This window comes from Diabrotica undecimpunctata, chromosome 7 (genome assembly GCF_040954645.1).
Source record: "Diabrotica undecimpunctata isolate CICGRU chromosome 7, icDiaUnde3, whole genome shotgun sequence".
NCBI classification, from domain to species: Eukaryota; Metazoa; Arthropoda; class Insecta; order Coleoptera; family Chrysomelidae; genus Diabrotica; species Diabrotica undecimpunctata.
Window position 1 is genome coordinate 125257263 of NC_092809.1, and position 21195 is coordinate 125278457.

The 21195-nt window shown below is 33.1% G+C and overlaps 1 protein-coding gene across 1 annotated transcript; it reads right to left on the reverse strand.

Moving 5' to 3' along the window:
- On the reverse strand, nt 1-20495 carry LOC140445780 (general vesicular transport factor p115-like). The gene is made up of 6 exons (XM_072538118.1): nt 20293-20495; nt 19289-20237; nt 17408-17791; nt 12144-12358; nt 7387-7821; nt 1-457 (listed from the first exon to the last, which is right to left on the reverse strand). The coding sequence occupies exons 1-6, from the start codon at nt 20368-20370 to the stop codon at nt 107-109; spliced, it is 2412 nt and encodes an 803-aa protein (XP_072394219.1). The 5' UTR covers nt 20371-20495; the 3' UTR covers nt 1-106.
- Between the last annotated feature and the right edge of the window lie 700 nt (nt 20496-21195).

The following is a 21195-nucleotide window of genomic DNA, read 5'->3' on the forward strand; positions in this document are numbered from 1 at the left end:
TTTATCGTTTCCGAATAAATATATTACTTTTTGGAATATAACATCCGAAATATTTAAATTTGTTTTTAATATACAGTTCATTAAAAAATATAAATAATATAAAAAATCACGACTCATTTTCATTTTCTGAATTATTATCTGAATCTGGATCTTCTACAGTCTCTCCTAATTCTCTTAATCGCTGCTTAAAACTGTTCAATTTCAAATCCTGGTCTGTCAAAACTTCTAACAAATCGTCCTGGTCCTTTCTGACTCGTTCGAGTTCTTCATCTTTTTCGGCGTTTTCGGCTTCGAGTTTCTTAATTTTTTCTAAAAGGTGAACATCGGGAGCTGGTGGCGGTAATTCGTTAGTTTCGAGACTTGATTTACTACTAGGGTTAACTGCGAGTTGAGCTTTCAATAGTGTGTTTTGGTCAGTCAATTGGGTACTGGTTTCGTGCAATTCTTTTATTTGTGCCTAAAAATAATACAGATATGTAATTGTAAACTCAAAATTTAAAAATTATTGTAAAAGACTGGCCATAAATGTTTCCACTTTTGTTACATTTTCTCTAAACTTCGTTTATTTTACTAAGTTTTGCATAACACAGTATATTTCGAAATAAGTATTTCCCAGGAAATTATTCAAGCCGTGTTAATAAAAAATTTCCGATATATTTTGATCAAAAAAATTGCGTCGCTAAAAAGTAATTGGGCAGAACATGTCACCCGATTATCAGACAGCCGATGAAAAAAACGTATTGTCGAGTGGAGACCAAAACAAGAAGGACTACGGAGCAGAAGACGCCCACCAACCAGATGGACTGAGAACCTGAAGCGCATTAGCGGTAACTGGATGCAAGCCGCACAAGACAGAGACAGATAGAAAGAGCTGAAGGACACCTATGTCCAGCAGTGGACACATACAAGTTGATGATGATGTTGAGTATGATATTTTGACTACCCATGATCGAAAAAAAAACATCCATTAAATAATTAATTATTTTCGTCCACTTTCGATGATTTTCTTAAAAGGTACCGCTTTAGTATTATTATAAAATGCCGTTCTGGTTTGTTTGCAAATATTCTATGTAAAATATTCACGGTAAAACCGTTAGGCCAAGCAGAGTTCTGATTATTCATGTAAATTGTATGTATAAAATAGTCCACATTCTCAATTCTCTTCGTTTTCCATTTTCAAAGCAGGATGTAAACATCGATTCTACTTGTCTGATAACCCATTTAAAAAGGGTAAGTTATTGTTATAATTATCTTCTTTGTCTTTGTCTTCTTTGTACTTCTTGTTTCTTCACATATCTCATTTTTGCATCTGTTTTTTTGGATTCAAATATTAAACAATGGCTCCTTTTTTTGAATAATTGTTCTCTTTCCTCTTTTTTGTTGTTTTGTGTCTATTTTCTTGTGTTTCTCACCTCTATAAACGACGGCGCCCATAACCCAGCAGGACCGAGCAATGATACCTTCGAGTCACATAGTGTATCAGTATTCTAAGTTTGTTTATTAGTAATTTAGTTCACAAAACAAGTTTTCTAATGCCGCTACTCACCGTCTATTTCGATCGCATTACCAGGCACAATATTAGTCAGTGTCAAAGTGTTAATATAATCATATCATGGGTTAAAAAATTCGGACGTGTACAAACTCATCACTTTATAACCCCGAAAAAATTATTAAACCCTCCGAGATATACCAAACTGATCACCAGCATCCTTTGGAGATCGGTAAACTCATCACCGCAGATAGGTAAACTCATCACCAGCTTTTTTGCCATAAGGCGCTTGTATGCAATATGGAAGATTGCCTGTTAACTGTTACACTCCTTGTTTACGTGGTAATCTATTAAATTCCAATATTATTTTAAGCAAATTGCTTTAAAATTTAAATGATATATCGGGTATCTTACGGTGAGTGGCCTATTAGACGTATCTGCCAATCTAAACAGATCTGTAATATAAAAATTAAGATACATAGGTTTTTAATAGTGAACTTGTTAATGAAAATATTTGTGAGTATGTGCTATTTCCGGTTATATCTGAAATGGTCCCCAACTCTGCTACTTTATTTACATTCGGACTTGGATTATTCTTTTAAACTATCCAACCTTAGCGATTTGCAACCATTTACTTGCCACGGTGTGCAGGTAGACCAGTGATCAGTTTGCAAATCTCCTCGGGTCTATTTTAAGATCCCTGGGTTAGTATATTAAAAATTATTAATTATATAATACTAATCAAAAACAATCAAAGCAATTACGGAGCAAGAGCCGCGAAGAGAACAAGAAGTAAGGAAACATGTCTGTGCCAGACACATTTTTAACTCAAGGCGTTTCACGCGCAAGGGTTTAGACGCTTTTGCGATATCACGAACGCCTTTGCGCCGAATTTGGTACAAGCAATAAAAGAAAATTAATTCAGAAAATTCAAGAAGATTCAAGAAAATCCTTAGTCGATATAATCTTCGAGAGCTTCGGCAACTTTTCCTTCTCTGATGAAGCCCACCTTTACTTAAATGAGTATGTAAGCAAACAAAATAGCATATTTTGGAGCTGAGAAAACTCTAAAATTAAAACATCAAAGACCTGTTTGCATTCTCCAAAAGTGAAAAACATGGAAAAATATTTGAAAAAGGAATGATATATACACAGTAATGACATTCATTCAGAAGGGAGTTCAAAAGGAAGGAAATATATAAAAACAGCAAAGAAGAATCTAAACTGTTCAGAAAGAGTAGGACGATCCCAAGAACAGCAACTAAAAGTCAAGGTAAAAAATGAAGTAACAAAGATTTATCAATTCATATAAATGATAAACAACGACAAGAAATAAGAAAAGAACTAGAAGAAAGCAAGGAAACAATAAAAAAGCTCATTATACAGATCAAGAAAGAACTCGACAAATATGAGGTTAGGTTAGGTTCAATAGGAGTTAAAAAACCAAAAGAAAAACGTTGACAAAACTTCTTCTAAATGTGCCTATCTTCTAGAGATGCTGGCGACCACATCGACCCATCTTATTCTATTCACAAAACAGGCACAGGAAAAGGATATGGGTAATGGGAAAACAGAAAAAAGATGAAAGAAGTTAAAATCGGATAAAAACCCAATAATGCATGTCGGAAGGAACATTTACTTTTAGGAACATAATATGCAAGAGGAACAACTGAGAAGGGAAACTTAAACACCTAGCTAGAAAAATCAAAAGTTCCAATTTGACATAGTGGCATTGCAGGAAACGAAACAGAGGGAAATGATATACTAAAAATAGAAGATATAGTATTCTTTAACACTGGTGGAAAGAATCCAGTATTAGGAAAGGGTTTTATAATAAAAAAGGGCTAAGAGAATCAATAGTAGAGTTTAAGGTACACTTTTGGTTTAAAAAGATTTTTTTTTTCGTATTTCAACTCCTTAAACCGTTAGTAATGACATAACAGAGTATAATATTTTCATCTTTCAGTCGTGTTTGCAGTAGTTATTTGGTCATTTACAAGTATATTGTAACGGAAAAATACCTATACCTTACAGAAAAGCGAGTAAAACTACAAAAACAAAAAAAGGAGCAGTACAAGAAGATCATAGAAACCAACATAGAGCTGAATATCGTTTACTGGTGCATCCGCCAAAAAATATCAAACAAAACTGATCTTGCGGTTAAATAGATGAAAGTACAGTAATTATTGTATTATCGCTTTTACGTTTTCGGAAAATATCGACTATGCTGAAGTGTAAAACGTGCGACAAAAATACTGAATTTTCCAAAACCAGTATTGGCGGTCTTACTTTCAAAATCAATGTCGAATCTGGTGACCGACAAATAAATTCATGCAACGTGATCTATAAAGCATTAGAAATCAACCGGCACGTGGTTTTTGTCATGCGCTTACTCGGTGTTGGTCGTAATGGTTTAGATTTTTTTGTGTACTGATGGATTGTACTTCTTGTTTGTGTAAAACGACTTCTGTTTCCGATGTGTGTTTAACAACAGCCGACCAAGAAGAGATGCAAATAAATCGAGAAAAGTAATGACTATTTTAATAGGAATACGCCACAATTGAAGGTTAAAGTAAGTTTATTGACGTTTCAATTTCCACTTAGGAAATCGTTCTCAAAATAGAAACATTAATAAATTATTAATGACGATTTCCGAAGTGGAAATTGAAACGTCAATAAACTTATTTTAACCTTCAATTGTGGCGTATTCCTATTAAAATAGTCATTACTTTAAAATGGCACAAGGAAATAGCTTCAAAATCGAGAAAAAGAATTGCCCCTAGAGTTTGATGAGCATGATGAGCGAAAAGATGCTCAGCAAGAGGAAGAACAGGCCTTTACTTATGATTACTATATGGTCCAGGAATAGCAGATTAATCAATTTCAAGAGATCAAACTCGATATCTATTTATATAAAAGGTTACGATGACAAGTCACACGGTTTGTCCAGTAAGGTAACTACGCCACCTAAGAAAGAAATCTGAACTACCAACATCTGACATTTCGATCATATTTTGTTCTTGAAACAACAATTTATTATATATTCCTAATTCATTCTACAAATTGATGATTCAAATATTTTTAATCGGAAATTTTACTACTTCATAGCAATTGATTTTTTCGCAAAATTGCTAAATATATAGGTTATTATAATTGTAAGGTAAGATCAATGACGTATAATATATATTTATAATACGTTATTGGGTTAGACACACATATACACTTACTATAAAAATAAAATGACGTTTAATAAACGTCAACGTTTTACCAAAATAAAATAAAATAAAACTAAATAAAATTAAATCAAGTTAAACGGATTTACGTAAAATTAAATAGCAATCAAATAAAATTAAGTAAAATTAAAAGAAATTAAGTAAAAGCTATAGCTGTAAAAAGCCTGCTATTACCTTCTGCTTCCTTTCCCACGTAAAATCTCATAAGAAAATGCTAAGGTTGATTCTGCTCATTTTTTTAACGTTTTGTGGTGGGTAGAATAGTTCATCGGATCGTGACGTATGATACATCATAGTAGGAAAGGAAAGGGGATAGCGAATATGTTGAGACCGAAAAATCACACATTGCAGCATTGCCAAAAGGGCATTAAATAATATCTGCTTTTTTACTGGTTCGATTGGAGCGTGTGTTGCTTTAAATGAAAGTGAAGGATATAACGAATATATTAAGATAGAAAAACCAAACAAGGCGACCAAAAGGATACTACACAGTGTCTTCATTATTAATGAACGTATAGCGACATACGAGATATCATAGGGCACTATGAATACAAATTTGCTTTATTTACCTGAAGAAGGCCTCTGACAAAATAAACAACTAGCCTAATACTAGCATATGACACATCAAATCAAATGACGTGAGAGTTATAGTACATATAATGTATATATATATATATATATATATATATATATATATATATATATATACAGGGTATAGTAAAAAACATGATGTCAAGTAAGTCAGAAGCGCACCAGATCATACTTTATATTTACTTGGTTTATTACGACAGGCAAAGTCACTAGTTTTTAATAAAAATCAAAAAATAATACGAGAAAAAACTTTAAATGCGTTTTTCTCGAAATCACTTTTTTTCACACAGCAGACAGTTAATCTCCGTATTGGCTGGACCGATTTGAATGAATATTCATAACATATCTTACATGCGAATTAACATACATTAGGCCAACATTATTTTTTAATAATGGAAATAAATTCGTATGTGCGGAACCTTCCTTTTTAAAATGCCGTTTAAGTTTTTTATTTCAGGCTTGCCAATCCGGACATTAACTGTCGGCCATAGACGAATAATTTTTTTTTCGTCTTGAATTTGGCGCCCTCTATTAAATGGAAAAAATATGGAAAACAAAACAAAATTTTTTGTACTGTCTACAGTACAGTAGAGTAAGGTTAGGGACTAAACAACAGTTTGATGCAGATGAATACCACATTCCTCTATATAGCGTTCATAGATTTCGAAAAGGCTTTCGACAGTGTCGAACATTGGACAGTGAAAAGTTCTTTGATTAACAGCAGAATTGACCACAGATATAGGGAACTAATAGCCAATATATATAGGGAAGCCAAAACAACAATTAAAGTATATGAAGAAACAAAATCAATACAAATAAATAGAGGCGCGAGACAGGGTGACACAATATCACCGAAACTTTTCAATCAGGCTCTGGAAGATATTTTTAAACGATTAGAATGGGAAGAAGAAGGTATAAAAATTTGTGGACAATGTTTGAACCATCTAAGGTACGCTGATGACATCGCATTGATAACCGATAAACAAGAAGAATTATTTGAAATGATGAAAGAACTGGACGTAGAAGATGGAAAGATAGGCCTTAATATGAATTACAGCAAGATCAAAATCATAACAAATACAGATGAAGACACCACAATGAGGATCCGACAAGATGAAATAAAATAAGTTCAGGATTATATATATCTGGGTCAAAGTATAAAACTTAACAAAGAAAACCAAACAGCAGAGATAAAAAGACGAGTTAGACTGGCATGGGCGGCATTTGGCAAACTAAGCTACATTCTTAAAAACAAAAGATATTCACAGCATCTTAAGACCAAAGTATACAATCAATGCGTACTCCCTGTTCTCGCTTATGGTTCCCAAACGTGGACATTTACAAAAGCAAACATGGACAAAATCATAAAAACCCAAAGAGCAATGGAAAGACAAATGCTGCACATAAGACTAATGGATAAAAAGAGAAACGAGTGGATAAGAGAGAAAACAAAAGTGAGGGATGTTAGACAAGAAGTTGCAAAATTGAAATGGAGATTTGCCGAACACAATATAAGACAAAAAGAAGATCGATTCTTATAAAAGTTTAAAAATTCTTATAAGTTGGAGACCGTGGGAATATCAACGAAGCAGAGGAAGGCCCCAAATGAGATGGGCAGATGATATCAACAAGCACGTGGGCTCTAGATGGATGTCTGTAGCGACAGACAGAGAAGAATGGAAAAGGATTGGGGAGGCCTATGTCCAAAGATGGACCGAAGAAGGCTAATTAGAATAGAATAGTATTTGTCCTATGATTGACACAGAGGTTAATCTAACTGGCGCTTGGTAATAATTTCCTATTTTTCGACTTAATATGAATCGAATCCACTCCAATCTCGCTATATAAAGGTTAGCTGAGTGCCAATAGTCAAGGGTTTTGTGGGTCCATTTTAGTAATTTAAAGAATAACTATTGTTAAACAGATGGCTGGATTTTTTCTAGACCTCGCCAGTGTAACCACTTCCCCTGGCGGTGTCCTCGAATTGAATAAGGCTGAAGGTAAAATGACGCTTAAAACGAAATATGATGATGATGTTGAACAAATAGTTTATACCAAGCAAAAATACTTTACCTCTAGATCTTGAATTGACTTCTGCAAATTATTAATGGTCTTCTGACTCTCTTGTAATTTCTTGTCCTGATCCCGAATAAGCTCTTTATATTGCAGCAACAAGGCATTCTCGTGCTCATTCAGGCTCAATTCTGACATACCATTGGAAAGATCTCGCTGGACGCCTAACGCTTGGATAATAACTCCTTCCAGAGATTTTAATAATTTACAAAATTCGAACTCCAATAAAAGTTCGCTGGAATGTTTAGCCTTAATTTGGGGTTGCTTGGCTGCCTTGGCGTATACTTCGTGTCTGGATATTTCGACTAATTTTTTGCAGTATGTATCTATTCCGACACGTTTCTCTACAAGCTGACTTAAGTTTTCCTTCGAGTAATTTTGTACTGAATTGTCGTTATATAGGACACACAGACCCATCAGGAATGCACAAAGGCCCTAAAAAATGCGATAAAATTGATTAATTAAAATTAATAAAATATTTCAAAACATGAACATAGAAATAGACAGCGTCAAAAACCTGGGACCTTCAAAATTTATCAGATAATAAAAATAATTATTTTTTATATGGAATTCGTTATTCTCGTACTTCAGTTACTCATATATTTTTTAGATACATAGGTTTTGCGTGGGAAAAAATAATAAAAGCGAAATAAGATCCCAAAACTCTATTTATTAAAATTCCTAATTATCTAAAAAAAATAGCAGCATCAATATTCTGTTTTCGAGGCATGCATTGACCCGGCTTGGCATTGCAAGGATACGATTGTCAATCTCTTCTTGAGGAATATTGTCTCACCCTTGCTGTGCCACCACAATAATCTCGTGGATGATTATCGGTGGGTTTGATCTTCTGAATATGGCTCGTGAAACTATATTTCATACTACGTTTTGGCGATTTGGTCAAATTTAATTAAGATAATAGAGTATATGGAAAAAATGTTCATAAATAAAAATTAATATTGTTTATAAATCATATTTATTTAATATATTTTAAATAAAAAAATGACATAAGAAAAGGTTTCTACATCCCGTAGTTATTAACTGCTTTGTTTTGTTGTTACCTACCTCGGTTTAAAAAAATAAAGAGAAAATTTAGTCCAGTAGGACCAGAGATGTCATTTTTTTAACCCCACTCATTTTACTCTAGTCTGAACGCAACAATCATACACTCTGGGCCAAAATTAACCGGCCACCTTAAAAATGAGTAATTTTTGATTTCTTATATCTCCTAAACCTGTTGTCCGATTTAAGTGATTCATTTAATATGTTATAGCCTTATTCCTTGACAATATCTTTATAATAATATTGTTGCTAAACAGGTAAATTTTCATTGTATACCGGGTGTACGAATCAAACTGTGTTTTCTTCTTAAAGTTTGCATCACCCTGTGGAATATTCTAGCAATTGTAGAATACTGAAATTAAATCGTAACTATAGCCTCATGCTTTCTCAACATTTTGTTTTTTGATTGATTCGCTTATGTTGGATAATACAAAAGTTAGGTGCTTTAAAAACTAGACATGTTTTTTATCAATTTTTATCTCCGCGGAAGAGAAAAAATAATCTTTTTGAAAAAAAAAGTCATTTGTTACAGTAAAAATCCAATGAATAAAATCTTCAAAGAAAATTAAAATTAACAATATTTTGAAAATCAAAGTCTAATTGAAAAAAAATTGGGTATCAATAATGGATGTTGCCGCCTCTAGCTCTTATGACTTCTTGAAGCCGGTTTGGCAATCTATTAATGATATCCTGGATATCAGATTGGGGGATATTGTGCCACTCCTCTACCGCAGCTGTCTTCAGCTCTTCAAAGGATGCAGGGGCTGGTACTCTTGCTCTTATCCGTCTTTTGAGGTTGTCCCAGATATGCTCAATTGGGTTAAGATCGGGACTGTGTGCTGGCCATGGTAGAACTTGAATCCCGACCTCATTAAGGTACTCACAGGTAGATCTTGCTGTACGGCAACGTGCATTGTCATGCATTAGTCTGAAGTTATCACCAACGAATGGTGCAAAAGGCATGACATCGTCTTGGAGAACTTCTTGCACATATACTTGGACATTCACACTGCCTCTACCGAACACAACAAGATCAGTACGCGCTTCGTAAGAAATACCTCCCCAAATCATTATTGACCCTCCTCCCAAAAAAATTTGAATGTTCTTGCTCATGTTGTTAATTAACGTAAAAATGATTTTTTTTAAAAACGGACTATCTTGGCTCCTAGGGGTGTAGGACCTCATTTTTTCTAAAACTTCTGTTTTTTTAACCAGCTCTCCGAATATTTTTTTGCCATTTAATTTTAACTATAATCTACGGAGTCATTGTAAATCTTTAAAAACTTAAAAAAGTGGTATTTATTATTAAATAATTTTGTGTACCTAGATACATAAAATAGTTCCACTAAAAAATTGATGAATTCCTAGATGAGAGTCTTTTTGTAATATCTCATACTACACATTTCATTTGTCAAACCCATCTATACAGTTGTGTCAAGTAAAAAACTAACTTATTCGCCTATAATGTGGTTTAATTCACCTTTTCACATGAAAAACTGTTCTTTCCAATGTAAACTCGAAGATTTGCGCCTTATGAGTAAAAATGGAACCTATTTAACCCAGTATATATATATCCTAAACCCATTTACCCTAAGGTGTCGGGTGTAATGTCTTTAGTTAGTTGCATGTACAATTTTTCTCCATTGCTTCTTATTCTTTGATTGGTTTCTTGCTTGTTCTTTGCTGATTCCTCGTGTCTCTAGGATTGAGGTTACATTATCATCCCATGTCTTCATTGGCCTGCCCCTTGGTCTCTTGGTTTATCTTCTGGCTTCCCATACTTTTTTAACTGGTCTTTCTTGATTCATTCTAACCATGTGACCATCTCAGTTGGGCCTCTTCAATTTTCTTAATAATTGATTGGACCTTAAGATGTTCTCTCTAAGACAAAAACGTACTTTTAATTGCGTGGTACATCCGAGCAGCACTTTCTATTATGGAACTTATTTCAGTTTCTTCAGTTCCTCTGTTCTCTATTTGTACTCCCAAGTATTTGTAAGTATCGACTTGTTCAAGTGTATTTCCGTTAAGTGTTATCTTCGTTTGTTTTCTATTTTTTCCACATACCATTACTTTCGTCTTCTAATTATTGATCCTAAATTTCGTTTAATTAGTGCAGCGTTCCATACTTGTAAATTTCGATTGAGTGCTTCTTCATTTATCCCAAATATCACTAGATCGTCTGCGTATGCACACTTTGAGATCCAAACTGCATCTAGATTTCTATGTCCGACATATAATTTCAATGTTTCTGCTCTAGTTTCTTTAATTATGTCATCCAAGACATGGGGCCTAGGACTCCTCCTTGACGTAGACCCTCATTTCCTATGAACTCTTCGGATTCCATATTATTGGTTCTGATTCTATTCCTTGTATGTCTATATATACTCATAATGGCTTGCCTGAGTTTGATTTTCACACCTTTCTTTTTTAAACATATGTCAATCACCTTCCTTGGAGTACTATCAAATGCCTTTTCTAAGTTTATAAAGGCTTGGTATAACTCAGTGCTTGAGTTCCGTGCGTTTTGTATTAGTTTCTTGATAGTAAAAAATGTGATCTTGGATACTTCTGCCTTTTCTAAATCCACTCTGTGATTGTTCCATTTTAGAATCAACTTCTTGTAATAGACGTTTTTCTAGTATTCTCTCATATACTTTGGATGGGATGCTCAGTAGTGTTATTCCTCTGTAGTTACTACATTCGCGTCTGTCTCCCTTTTTGAAAATGGGTAGAATAACTCCCACTTCCCAATCTTTTAGTATTTGGCTCTCACTCCATGCCCTATTACATACTTTTGTTAGCAGTTCAATGCCCTTGTCGCCCATGTTTTTAAGCATTTCTGCTGTGATTTTATCAAATCCAGTCGCCTTTCTTAAGCTTTTGTATGATTTCTTTTGTTTCTACTATAGTTATTTCATCTTAAATTTGGTCTTCTTGCTCTACCTCTTCTAGTTCTTCTGTGATAATGCCTACATCGTTTTGGATATTCAGTAGATCCTCGAAATATTGCTTCCATCTATCTAGGATGTAGTCGTTGTCATGCAGTAAGTGTCCCTCTTTGTCCCTTATTTGCTTTGGTGTTTGTGGAGCCTTTTCGGTTCTTAAATTCTTCAGGGTTTTAAAGAATAACTTTTCGTTAGAGTGGTAGTCTTCTTCCATCTTGTTTCCGAATTCTTCCCAACTTTTCCGTTTCGCTGCTAGTACCATATCTTTGACTTTAATTCTTTTCAGTTTATATATTTGGTAGTTGTCTGCAGTTCTGTTCCTTAAATAATTTTTCCAAGCTATCTTCTTGGGACCTATTTAACCCAGTACTGGATCAAAATCCTATAAATAAGCTGTCCCAATACAATAAACTAAAGTCAGTTAGTTGTTCATGATCTTTTCTACTGATAAAATATAGTAATGATAGCTGTTTTGAGCTCCGTAACAGAGATTATTGTGTACTATATGTAATATGTGATATAAATAGTAGAGACCAAGATAAATTAAGAAACGATTGTCCTCAGAAGTATCTTGCAATTAAATACAATCAGAAAAAGTCAAAATAAAAGGAACAAAATAAATCGAAATATCAACAAAAATTTGAGCAATGAACAACCTACCAACACATCATAACCTACAATGGAAGAAAACAAGAAATAGAGCAAATACTTCCAATCATCATTAGGCTTTGTTATTGTCAAATTTACCTGGAGGAGTTCTTCATTATTATCAAACTCGCTAGCAGACGTTTGCGCAGTAAGATAGGCCATAGATCCAGGAACATTTAAAAAGATTTTAACAGCTTCTGATGAATGTGACATCCACTGTGCTAGCAGCATTAACACTCCAAGTTTTGCTTGCAATTTACTCGTATGTTGTAAATATACCGCACATTGGTGAAGTAAACTAACAGGCTGAGATCCTAAAAATAAAAATTGTAAATATTTAATCATATGTATATATTTGAAAAACAGCATTTCACTACCTAAGCTTGAATTTATATAAAAATGCAAACTTATATGATTTGTTTTTATCCAAAGTGTCAAGAAAAAAATGTATTTTAACTTATTGGCATAATAATGATCGCCAGAAATTCTTCTATACCAACTTGGTATAGAAGACTATATAGGAAAGTAGTGTAGAAACTTGGTAGTTACTCCACCATTAAAAATAGAATCAGAAACATTCTGGTACTTTTTAATTGCGACACATTTCCTGTGTAACACTTTTGTGTTAAATGTTTTGTGTCATCATCATCATCATCATTGGTGCTACAGCCCTATAAAAGAGCCTCGACCTTCCCAAGTCTATTACGCCAGTCAGTTCTATCCATTGCCAACTGTTGCCAGTTTGCTGCGCCTATTTGTCTACCATCCTCATCTACACCATCCCTCCATCTGAGTTTTGGTCTACCCCTATTTCTACTTCCCACAGGTTGTGACATAAGGATTCTTCTAGGAGGTTTGTTCTGCTGTGATCTTGCCAGATGTCTTGCCCATCTTAGTCTTCCTATTTTTATAAAGGATACTACGTCTTTACCACCAAATATATGTTTATATCTGTGATATATCTCGTAGTTGTACCTCCTTCTCCAAACACCATTTTCACAGATGCCACCAAATATTCTTCTCAGGATCGTTCGTTCAAATATAAGCAGGAGATTTTCATCTGCCGTGGAAATGGTCCATGTCTCCGACCCATATGTCAACACTGGTTGTATAAGGGTTTTGTATATGGTTATTTTTGTTTTTTGGCTTAAGTTTCTGCTTCTCATATGTTTACTCAGTCCAAAATAGCATTTGTTTGCTAGGATTATTCTTCGCTTGATTTCTTCCGTCGTGACGTTCTCCTTGGTGATCAAGGAGCCTAAGTATGTGAATTTGTCCACCACTTCAAAGGTAGAATTATCAACCGTGAATTGGTGGCCGATGTTTCTGGCTCTATTGTTGGGTGTTGATGCCATTATCTTAGTTTTATTTTCATTTACTTGCAGGCCCATATTTTTTGCGGCGTTTGACAAGGTGGTATACATTTCTTCTAGCTTGCGTGTTGTGCGGGCAACTAGATCAACATCATCTGCATATGCCAAAATTTGGGATGATTTATTAAAAATGTTTCCTCTGCTGTCTATTTGGGCATCCCTGACCGCCTTTTCCAAAGCTATGTTGAAAAGGAGACACGCCAGCGCATCTCCCTGTCGCAGCCCAACATGTGTTTCAAATGCCTGTGATTGTTCGCCCTGTATTTCGACTTTGCAAACAACTTTACGCATTGTAGCCTTAACCAATCTTATCAGTTTATCGGGGATGTGGAATTCATCCATGGCTTCATACAATTTATTTCTTAGGACACTATCATAGGCCGATTTAAAATCTACGAAAAGATGGTATGTGTCGATATTGAATTCATTGGTTTTTTCCAGTATTTGCCTTAGCACAAAGATCTGGTCTGTTGTTGATCGACCAGGCCTAAAACCACTTTGATATTCGCCAAGAAGCTCCTCTGAATATTCACTCAGGCGACCATATAAAATACTCGAAAATATTTTATATGCTGTATTAAGGAGGGTTATTCCCCTACAGTTTCTACATTCTAATTCATCGCCCTTTTTGTGTAGCGGGCAAACGATCCCAATACACCACTCTTCTGGGATTTGTTCCTCATTCCAGGCTCTCAGTATGATTTTATATATATATGATTAGTCAGAGTAGCACCTCCACATTTAATAAGTTCCGCGGGTATGTAAATGTTTTGTGTTCTGATGATAAATTAAACGACAATAAGTATGTAATGTAATGTATACAATGGATATCATCATCTAAATTAATTTTTTGGATAACATTTTTCCGCCGTGTATATATATACCTACATATAGGGGGATAGGCCCCCAGCAGATGGACCGACGACATACACAGAATTGCTAGAAACTGGATAAAAAGGACACAAGATATAGAGAAGTGGTAAAAACTTAAGGAGGCCTAGGTGCAGCAGTAGAAAATTCGCAGGGGACTCTTCTACTTTTTCAACCACCAGGCTACAGATTTCTCTCCCTCATTGTCCTTTGTATTCCTTTCTGTTTTTGGTCTTTTCTTGGATCTCCTTTTGGTGGGTATCCATCTGTGCACGAGCTTCGGCCCATAGTTAGATTTTTCAGGAATTAATAGTACAAGATCCCACTGCAGGATCACTACATTCATAATGTACTTAATCAAACTTACATACATACATCACATACGCACATTTGTACATACATTTAAAATTAGGAGAATACATTGATAATATGTTGCCAGTCAAAAAGTGGCCGCAAATATTTTTAATTCGATTAATACTAATTAATTTTTGAACAAAAATTGTATTTCGTTCATTTATTTTTTAAATAAAATTTTTTTAATATAATGATATAAGAATGCCTAAGAAAAAAATGGTTGCAAATTAGGGTTGCCAACTGTTAAAAACGCGAGGTATCAAAGATAAAGTAAAATAAAGTTAGCGCACAACGACACTGGCCTGACAAGTGATACACGCATACACGTCATGAACAGCGAATTTTAGTTAAAAAAAAATAAATAAACGATATAAAATTTTTGTTCAAAAATTACTATTAGTTGAATTAAAAATATTTGCGGCCACTTTTTTATTGACAACCTATTATCAATGTATTCTCCTAATTTTAAATGTATGTATATAAAAATGTGAGTTTGATTAACTACATTATGAACGTAGTGCTCTTGATGTGGGATCTTAGACTATAATTATTGTCTTATCTACATACAAGTAATACATTACACATGGGATATGAAGCCCTTTGTAGATATCTAAATAAAGTTGACAAAAAATACAATTATTTACATGACTTTCCTTTTTTAATTAATGATATTCATAAATAGTAACAAACTGATAGTTATTATAATTTGACACAGTTTTATATATTCAAATAGATAAGTAGTTAGTATATACGTCAGTTTAAAATTTTCAATTTGTTTAAAACAGTTTAATTTGTCAAAACCAAAACAAAAAAGTCTTCAAATGATTTGATTTAACCATCTTTGATATTACAATAATTAAACCTGAATTTTCCTCCAATAGTAATCTGTACATATGTGTATCTTGTTTATCTTTACATCTTGATATAAAGCATCTAAAAATTATCATTAGTTCACACACAAAATTCTTTACTATTCTAGAGCTATTTTTATGTGGTATCTTACTAAAAACTGATCACATTTTTGGCGTGGGATTCTTACTCAATAAATGATTGAAACCTATTTTCATAGGTTTTGACTCCCTAAGTCCAAGGTTCTTCAATGACAGCATGATAAATATGCATGCACCCACTGACAATAAAGAAGATGATAAGAAGGATCTATTCTAGGATTGGAGAACTTTATCAGACATTGAATTATATCAAAAGAATGACATAAAAATTATTATAGGTGATTTCAATGCGAAAGTCAGTCAAGAAACAATCTAGCAAAACAACCGTCACAGTCAGCAACCAAAACAGCTGACGCCTGATTAATCTTGCAGCATTATTAGGAATGGTGGTAGCAAGCAAGTGCTTTCACAAAAATATACAATCTGTCTAAGAAAAAACCAAATCGACCATATAGTTATTGACAGTAGGCATTTCTCTAACATATTGGATATATAAGTATGTAGAGAAGCTAATATAGACTCAGATCACTTCCTAGTCAGGACAAAACTCACAGCCCGTTTATAAAACTCCAAAAAGGGCCACGGAGCAAAAAGCACAAAATACTACCCTGATGGTATTACTACTACCAAGAATGGATGAAAATCCATGCATAGAGGAACACAGGGCTAAATATAAGAGGCAATTCACACTGAAAATATGGGAAAATATTTCACTGAAATCTAATAAGACTAGAAGAAATGATGAGTAGTATACTATGGAAACACTTGTGGACTGAAAATCAGGTATAATATACCCACTTCACAAGAACGGGACATGATGGTATATGACAGCTAAAGAGGTATTATACTCCTTAACATGGAATATAAGATACTATCGAATGTACTATACAGGAAAATGCTCCCTTATGCTGAACAAATCATAGGAAGCTTTCAATCTAATAAATCAACAACTGATCAAATTTTCACAGTGAGACAAATTCTTGAGAAAACCTTAGAATTTGAAGTCCGCACGCACCATATATTTGTGAACTTTAAGGCAGCCTATAATTCAGTAGATAGACAGAAGCTGTTCCAGGCTATGGTAGAATTCCAAATGCCCTTAAACTGACGGAACTAAGACGGACACCCACATATAGTATAGCCAGAACGACACCTCAAGGTCCTTCTGTTACAAAACGGATTAACAACGATGGAAGACAAAGTGCTAGACTGTCGTGCCTCCTTTTTAAATAAGGTGACTGTGTATAGAACACCAATAAGATCAGTTTTAGCATACAGAGCTGAAATGTGGTCACTCACACATAATGATCAAAAACTGCTTAAATCAAAGACTAAAAAAACAAGGTTTGTCGCATAGATGCTACAACTTGAAGTCACGCCCAAATAGATTAGCATGTAATCAGAAGTGACGAAGATGCAATGGTGAGAAAGGTATTTTACTAAAGAGTACTATTGTAACAACATACTAGATGTACTTGAACAACTTGTATGATAATTTATTATTTTTTTATTAAGAAAGCAAAATGAGAACCAGTTTATATCTAAAAAGACTGATTTTTATATTTTATTAGATAAATTTTATTACATAAAAACTTCTCATCTGTCTAATTGCTATTGGAAAACATTTAAAAATTTTATTTTAGCACATGTCAAGAATAAATTCACAAAAGTTAAATAAAATAAACTCAAATACATGAATACTATTGGCAATTTAGTTTGTTTAGCATTCAAACTCAAAAACAAAATATTGTGAAATATTGTATGTGCTTAATGCTTTCTAATATAAGCATATTTTTGGTTCCATGTATGGACTTACCTAAACTAGTAGCTAATAAAACCCTGAGTAACTGTTCCTTCTGAGCTGGATTTTCGATGAGGCAGTGAGACAAGGCCACAGCGGAAAACCAATTACTCAAATGATCCTTACTGAACAAACCACTACACAATATTTGTCCCATACTAAGATTAGAAGCTGCAGTGTTGCTAGGCAGCAAAGTTTGAACCACTAATTCTTGCCCAATCTCGTTCTTAAACAAAAAACATTCAAAGCAATATAGCACCGCACATCTTAGTGTAAAAGGCTGCTTCTCATTGACCATGGACATTAATAGAACTACTATGGCTGGGCGAGGCGGATTGGAGGGTGCTAATACATTTGTGAAGTATTCTTGATTTGTTAAATTTCCTCTGATTACTTCTCCTAAAAGAGTAAATCATTTAGTACAATATGAAATGAAGGTGTCTACTAATACAAATATATAGCCAACTTCAGGCGAAAACATGGTTACTCATTTTATTGATAGTTTTATATGAACAAAAGTATGTAGTTTTACAGGTGGCACAATATTTTTAAATATTAATTGAAAAATAATTTCAGTTGTTGTTTAGTTAGTAATTGCTAGACATACAGAAAACCAAAAGTACTAAAATTGGGCTAATGTATGATCTTATAACTGATAAAACTAAATTTTAGATATACTTCTTCCACTAGCATTCTTTGCAATGTAGTCTTTCTTAGCAATTGCTCCTTATATATTGTCCTGCTGAATGTTATCCTCATGGTGGTATTCTTAAGATACACTGTTAGCATTATCTTATATCTCAGAGAAATAAGTAAAAAACCATTTTAAGGACTTGGAAATTATCCAGGTATTTCGATATTTTCCAAGTCATATAAAACATATAGAAAACCTATAATTTCTGCAAAGATTTTGATATTGTTTTAAAATTATTAACAATTAAGTACCAAAAATGCAGTTTTTTGATTTTATTCTTACAGCTAAACAGGTATGAAACTGTAAAAGATTTAAAATTGCATATATTAGAAGTTGTAAAATTAATTTGTTACTCCAAAAAAACAAGACAATATCATTAATAGTTTATGTTTCATAAAACCTACACCTTTATTATTGCAGCAAGAGATGCATCTTGTGATTAATAAATCCTCAATATTTCAGAGGGATTCATCAAATAATTTAAAGTTATTCTAATTTTTTATCCAAAAAATGTTTTTTTGCAATACAAGCCCTAACAACTATATGGAACTAGCAGTTATTTTGCGTAACACAAAAAATAATCAACATATGGTACTTCGGCAGGTACCACATGGAAGTTAAAGAGTTATACTATCAATATGTCCCAAAAACAGTAAAAAAAAATCATTTTTATTAATAAAAAATTCTGTTGCATAATTACTGTCACTTTTAGCTTATAAACCTTTAGAATAACTTCTATGCTCATAGATAAAATCTTTTTCATAATTTAAAAGTTGGTATGAATACAGAAAAAAAATTGTTCTATACAATTTGATAAAAAGTTAAGTAGTTTTTTTTATATTTAGTCAATAATTACTTACATATATTTTGAAAACAAGCAAGGAGTATATTATACAACATATTCAGCAGTACAGTCTGAAAACCTAAATGTTAGGTGAAGAATGTTTGTGATCAGGCAAAAAAGTTGAATTCAATAGCTATATAAACATATACATAATCTGAAGGTGCATTTAGAAATATTCAATGCAGATATAAAAGAAAAAGAAACTTATTTTAACAATTTAAAACCAAAACCCCAAAAGAAAATTTTACTTTACTCTTACAAATTTCTTTATTATTCTGTCTACAAATTTTCTAATAATAAAAGGTACTACAGCTGTATGCATTATTTTATTTCACTGAAAAAAGTTCAATATACTAACCTACTGTGTTGATAGTTTCTGTAAGGATATCAGCAGGTACTCCATTTGCCATTAAAATGTTGCACAAAGCTTCTAATAAATTAGTGTTTCTTAAAGTTTTCTGACAAGCAGTGATAATTTGTGCAGAATTATTTGGAGATACAACAGTGCGCACCAATTGCAGGACACAAAGAAAATTAGACACTTTCTGTGGAGTCCAGCCAATTTCCTCCAAATTTGGAGGCAATTCAAACATGGGTGCAATTCTTTGTAGATAAGAACCTTCTTGGAAGAAGTTGATATTACTATTATTATTTCTTAAAAGATTCAGCATTAGTAGTAACCCATCTTCTACTACAATACCTCCATCAGTCCAACCTTCACCTCTTATTATATCAAATAGTCTATCAAATGCATTTTCAAATGCAACTATTTTTTGCATATTGGTATTAGATTTGGTTAAATTAATTAACAACAACAATGCATCATTTCTAATAACCTCCCGATTCTCTAACAACAAATCCATCAGCTTTGATACACCCATGGGGCTGACTAGTATGATATCCTGGACATCTTTTGGTTTAGATGCTACTAAGGATGTCATTAATCTTACAGCTGGCCATCTTACCCTAAAATCGTATTCTTCCATAAATCCTAAAATTAATGTCACATTTTCAGAATTTTTAAGGAACATTTCTGTAAATTGTTCTCCTACATTAATTTGTCTATTTAGGTTTTCATTTTCCTCTTCAAATGTTTCTTTTGACGTTATATTGCATAAGGTATCCAAACAATATCCTACTATTTCACAGTCACTCCTGTCCAGTTCTAATACTTGTCTCAATATGTCTAGACCCTGAGCCCCAACTTCCAGTCTATTTTTCTTGGAAAGGGCTTTAATAGCTCTACAAGCATCTCTTCTATCTTCCAGTAATGTAGACGTACTAACTCGACTAAATAATCTTTCAACCTACAAGAAAATTGATTGACAAACATATTGCATTTTATTGATGTTGTGTTCTTACTATTTCTGCATCTGTGGGCTGATTTCCGGGCGTTGTTGTACCTAAGACAGATTTAAGTCCACTTCTAAAATATTCCATTTTTTTGTTTAAATTTTTACAACGGTACAGTCATAACTTTATACATTTTATTATTCAATTCCAAACCAAATCAAACCTAAAATCAACACATCACATATTCATATTTACGATACATGTGTCACAGGTCACAGCACAGTCACAACGCCTACTGTCAATGTCAAAACTGACAATTAAATTTTGATGACGTTTCTGTTTTCAATGGACATGATGAAGCATCCAACTTGTAGGATAATTAATAATTTTTATAATACATATATATTATGTCTTTAATCCGTTGATACTTAAATATAAAAGGAGCGATTTTATATTCTAAGAGATTATCCTGTATTTTAATATGTCAATTATAATTTGTATAACTATACTTTATGGGAAAAAGATACTAGGTTTAGATATATTATACAGTTTACTAGTTTGTTGGGAATAGGCCTGAATTTTACTTTAAAATTAGTTTAGTTTGACTTTTCGATTTCCACTTCGATTATTACTATAATCCAGCTTTTGAATAATCTAAGACATATCTAGAACTATAGGTACATCCAACCTAAAATATCTGACATCAAATAAAGTGCTTAAAAACAGTTTATCATTACTTACAGCATAAGTACGTATGTAACTGTGTATGGTGTATTTTTTCTATAAAAGATATCAAAAAATAATAAAAATGCATCTACGAAACAACTAATTTAAAAAAGTTGTATTAAAAATACCATACATAATTACTTAATATGTAAAATGTTTACAATTTTAATTTAATTGATATCAACTAAAGGAGCTTGCGATTGCGAAGCTACGAAGTCAAAATTCTGTAATGTTGGTTGCGTGCAT